Below are 5,290 nucleotides of genomic sequence, written 5' to 3'. Positions count from 1 at the left end.
GCCATAATTGATTTTGACAAATACAAACTAGTTCACTACGCTTCCAAAAGAACAATTTTCCACAATTTGATTATTGAAGCATTAACACGCAGCTTTATTTTGACCATTATACTTACACCCAAATTACAATCAGAATTGCTCATTTTTAAGGCCATTGTTCATCTATAAAATTGCTCTACTGTTAAGTTTATTTTGATGAAAACGCGAACTAAAACAAAATTCCAAGATATCACCTTAAACTCCAAAACCTAACTTAAATGGTCAAAAATAAATTCACAAGCAAGTACTGATATGGTAAAGACTATAAACTATCCAAAAACAAAAAAAAAGGTATTTCTGCTAAGTTTGAGGGTAACTCTTAAGCGTTGTGATGATGATGACTGTAATGACTGGATATACATTCCAGACAAACAAGATGAACAGATGGTGATGTATAGGTTTTGTTATGAATGAATTACTACACAATATTATCTACCAATCCCACTTAAACTTACTAAATTCTCATTAATGGCTAGTTTTCGTTCTTTTGGGACATCACTTACTCCCTAATGCCAAACTAAACATAGAGCCACAGAAAGTGGTGGGGGGGGGGGCAGAGAGCCATAGTTTCTTATTGATCAGTAATTGCATAATTCTCCAGAAAAAATAATTAACCGAAAGCATTGTCCTCAATCACCGACCTCCAGATAGTAGCGATTCTGCAACAGAGGACGAAGCGTGTGAAAATGGCTTGTCCATCGAAGATGGACATGATAAGTTAAAATCACCGAAACCTTCCTGACTTGAAAAAGACAGGCCACTGGCAGAAATCCCAAGTGAGCTTAAATCTGGCAGTGCCAAGGCGCTGTCCAAGTATAGAACAACTTGACGCATGCTTGGCCTTGCTATGGGCTCTGACTGTGAGCACAACAATCCGAGCTTCATAACCAATTCCACCTCCTCTTTCACATAATTAAGTCCCATGTTTTGATCAACTGCTTCAAGAATTTGCCCTTTGTTCCAGCAAGAAAATACCCAATCAACCAAAATGGCATCCTCTGTTGGGGGATGTGGTTCTGTTGGTCTTCTGCCGCAGACTACCTCAAGCAAAAATGCCCCAAAGGCATATACGTCTGTTTTGGTTGTAGCCTTGCCAGTTCTAGTATGCTCTGGTGCGAGGTATCCAAGTGTTCCAACAACACGAGTTGTTTGAGGGTCTGTTCCATGATCATACAATCTGGCAAGCCCGAAATCTCCTAATCTTCCATTCAATTCACTGTCTAACAGGACGTTGCTGGCCTTTACATCTCTGTGGATCACTATTTGTTCCCATCCTTCATGTAGATAAAACAATCCAGATGCTACACCTCTTATGACTCGAAATCTTTGGCTCCAGTTCAGGGTGTTCTCATGCTGCTCAAATAGAAACCTGTCCAGGCTTCCATTTGGCATGTATTCATAAACCAATAGCAGTTCATCTTTCCGCCTGCAGTAACCTAAAAGTGGAACCAAATTTCGATGGCGTAACCGGCCTATGCTGACAATTTCTGCCACAAATTGTTTCATTCCTTGCCTGGATTCATGAGATACCCTCTTGACAGCAACCTCAAGTTTGGAGCTAGGCAGGATGCCATGATATACCTTACCAAAACCCCCGCTTCCTAGTAATCCCTTGTCCCTGAACCCTTTTGTAGCGATATACAAATCTTTGTACTTGAATCTGTGAGGACCATACTCATGCTCCCAATCCTCAAGCACTTCTGCAAACTTCTTCTTAATTCTCACACGATATATTACACCAGAGATTGCAATTGACAAGGAAGCAATCAAAATTACAGGTAAACCAATTGTTAATACTTTGGACCTTTTCTTAGGTCCAACTCGCGGGAGCTTAGGAAGTTGAGAAAGATCAAGCCCTTGAGCCACACCGTTCATCTTGAAACTCCATCCCAGAAGGCAATGCGATGTCGGCACAGAACCGGTAGATGATGAAAATCCAATATACATGATTTCATTTAATACTGGTGAAAGATCATTGGGTAAAGATAAAAGAGGTTTGTTTGGTTTACCAGCATATATTGGAGCTAATGTGACACTTATATGCTTAGCTGTTCCATCGTAGTCGATCCAAACTTGCATTGCTTTACCACTAGCAAGAGTCAAGTTCTGAACAACACCGTTGCCATTGGAATAATAACCTGCAGGATCTGCTAGTGTGGAGTTCAGCCCGTTGATGTCAATCCCAACGTGGTTATTATTGATATCATTGAACTCTTTGCTTTGGACTGTGTCGAGTTCCACTGCAAAGACATGATTGGTCGGTTTTCCATTGTTTGTTTCATTGAAGAGGCCAAGCTGGTGACTAGGAAGAGCTCCTGGAAGACCTCTTCTTGGAGCAATCACGAAAGCAATTCCATGGCCGCTCATAGTAGGGTATTCAGACACTATAGCAAAGACGAAGGTGGTGGAAAAGGTGAACGCAGAGGAATTGGCTGAATTTTTGAAGCTGACAGGATTAGGAAAGAAGGCATGACCTTGCTGCTCCTTGGTGTCATCAGTTAGCTTCAAGACGCCATTTGGTGTGAGCTGAGCTAAGCCGTCCAGGCTCAAGTTCGTGGATCGGAATCCATTGTAGGTGATACTAAGGTCCTGGCAAGATGCAAAGCCAGCTAGAGCAGAAACCACAAGTAGTATAAGCTTGATCAGAACCAACATGGCTAGCTGATGGCTGAAAGCTCATACTAGCTTGAAAATCCCTCCAAAATTCGATGATGGTTTAAGTAATTTCTTTGCTTGTCATTTGTCAATATGGAATCCGCGGTATTGATGGACTCTAACAAGAGACCTGGACAAGGGATTCTGATTTCTAGGCCTATTGGCCCTTGGAAATATTGGATGGTTACGCTAATGACGAAGCTTGTTTTAGTTCTTCCAATCACCATCACGAGTCCATCAGAAAACCATCACTGTCATGTACATCGTAATGTGACTGTATTATCTGCACAAAAGAATTACTCCCCTATGGTGACAAATCTATACAATCTTGAGATCACATTCTGAGAAGCTTTTAGTATCACTTAAATAGTTAAAAGTCAGATTTTTTCATCTAGAACATTAGAAATTTCCAGTGATTCCTGTGTACCTTGATAATACTACCACATGAATGTCCCCAAAATGATGGTTGCCAATGCAGGAGGAACAACCCGTTTGTGGGTACGCGCCTAGATACCATAGGCTTTAAATAGTCAATCAACTCCAGTGGTCCTTCGTCCCCATTTCTGCTGTAGTGAAACTAAAGTGTACCATGAAGGGGGGTAGATTCTCTACATAAGATTCCACGATTCTTAAAATCTTTCAGGACAAGATTCCACGACTCCAGTCCAGAGTTAACTTGGTGGAAGATTAAAAGAACGGTATGATTAATAGGACTAATTTGGCTTTGTACCCTGAACTTGCTTGTGATTCTCACATCGCATGCTAAATTTTAAGTTTAAACACTCTGCACTCTAATATCTCAGACTTATTCCACCTAATTCCAATCGATAACACTGTTAGCAAAACAAATTAAAATAGAGGATCCTGCAGATTTACGTGTTTTTTGGATGATTGACAGAGGTTGGAACATGATGGTAAATACACTAGGCTCAGTAGAGTGGTTGAGGTATATGTTGTGCATACAATCTTCAATGGATTGAATATGAGAAATTAAAGTGTAAAGTATCTAAAATTAAAATTTAAGGTATAAAATGAGGATAGGGTACAAGTTCGAAGGTACAAAATGAAATTAGTCCTTATTCATAACCAAAATAATTAACCTCTGTAACTTTGAAAATTACACACAAATATAACACTCCCTCCAACCTTATTTATCTTATTTATATCGTTTGAGATTTTAAATAATCGGAAAATTATCTAGCAATAAAATATCTAAAAGATAGGGATAAAAATATAGAATAATGATAGACGTAAAAGAAAAGCCAATGATTGAGAGTGGTTTACAATTCTCACAATCGCAGCTATTGTCATCTTCATATTTTCCTAACCAAAATTTGACTAAATTAATAAATTATAATTAATGTCATTCGAGAATCTTTGAATTCTCTTGAATTATATATAACTTAGCATTCCATGGAAACAGCTGTAACTTGGTACTTAGCATTCCAAAGTTTAAATGATTTTCTGTCTGTGTTCTACTTGGAAGAAAGGAAAAGAAAATTCAAAACTGATCAGCGTAACTCCGACTCACTGTATTCTACGTGGAAGAAGGGAAAAGAAAATTCAGAGCTGTTCCTTTCTTTCTAATTTAGCTGTCTGGATTCTGGTTTGTTAGCCTTGAAAGTCTCGCGGTTGAATGGAAAAGTTTCTCAGGAAAAAAAAAACCGCAAAAACTTTTAGGTATTTAACAACGAATGATTTTGGTATTTATTGCCATGACGTTGAAAAGTCTGTCATTAATATGAGAGCGCGACATGTCCCAATGACCCTCAAATTATTATAAAATTCAATTCTTGATGCTTTAACTATTAAGAGCTTATCATTGCTGCTCTACTTCTTCTTCAGGAACTCGCCGAAAACCATCACCTATAACCTTGCCGGAGTTGCCTCTCTCTCTCTCTCTCATACCAAGATACAATTCATACACTAAAATTCTTACAAAATTACTGCAAAATAAGAGGAAAGAAAAAAAAAAGACAAAATAAATATTACCTCCCAAAATTTTTACTAAAATTTTCTTTTGGTCATTTCTTCAAACAATTTGAGAGCATAAAAAGGATTAGCAGGTCCAAGTCCAACTTAAGTCATGGTTGACCCAAAAATTTTCAAAAGATAAAACAAAATTTTGATCATTCATAATGACAAAATGATAAAAGCAAATAAGCATGCTAATCAAGAGCAACGAAAAGCAATTGGCATGTGATTCATATAAACATTTGAAATTATTAAAAGGAAATTTGGGATAGAAGGCAGAAAGACCTTTATAGGGCTATTCTGATAATGGTTCGGCAGATAGTGGTGGATTCCAACGACGACCAGCGGAAACTCTTGCACTTCAGCTCTTCCTTTTCCTCTTGTCCCTTTTTTTTTATTTTGGCTTTTTTTCTATTTTTTCTTTTCTTGATTTTTCCTTTTTGAATTTGGATGGAATATAAGAGTTTAAAGCTAAGATTGGAGGACTTTTGGAGGTTGGATTAGATAAAGATTGAAAAGATGAAAATGGTCTATAGATTTTTGTGGCTCAAGTTTAAGGGAAGGTGCAAAATGGAAGCTGAGGTCTCTGGTTTAGGTGATTAAGGCTGTTGATAATGAAGTC

General features: G+C 38.1%; 1 protein-coding gene across 1 annotated transcript; it reads right to left on the bottom strand.

The window, feature by feature from the left end:
* Window positions 1-470: 470 nt before the first annotated feature.
* On the bottom strand, window positions 471-5,290 carry LOC113764134 (L-type lectin-domain containing receptor kinase IV.1-like). Its single transcript, XM_027308198.1, has 2 exons — window positions 4,954-5,290; window positions 471-2,977 (listed from the first exon to the last, which is right to left on the bottom strand). Exon 2 carries the CDS (start codon window positions 2,692-2,694, stop codon window positions 673-675), a length of 2,022 nt encoding a protein of 673 aa, XP_027163999.1. The 5' UTR covers window positions 2,695-2,977; window positions 4,954-5,290; the 3' UTR covers window positions 471-672.

This window comes from Coffea eugenioides, chromosome 2 (genome assembly GCF_003713205.1).
Source record: "Coffea eugenioides isolate CCC68of chromosome 2, Ceug_1.0, whole genome shotgun sequence".
Lineage (NCBI taxonomy): Eukaryota > Viridiplantae > Streptophyta > Magnoliopsida > Gentianales > Rubiaceae > Coffea > Coffea eugenioides.
The sequence above is the reverse complement of the archived record's forward strand: the minus strand, read 5'-3'. Positions and strand labels throughout refer to the sequence as shown.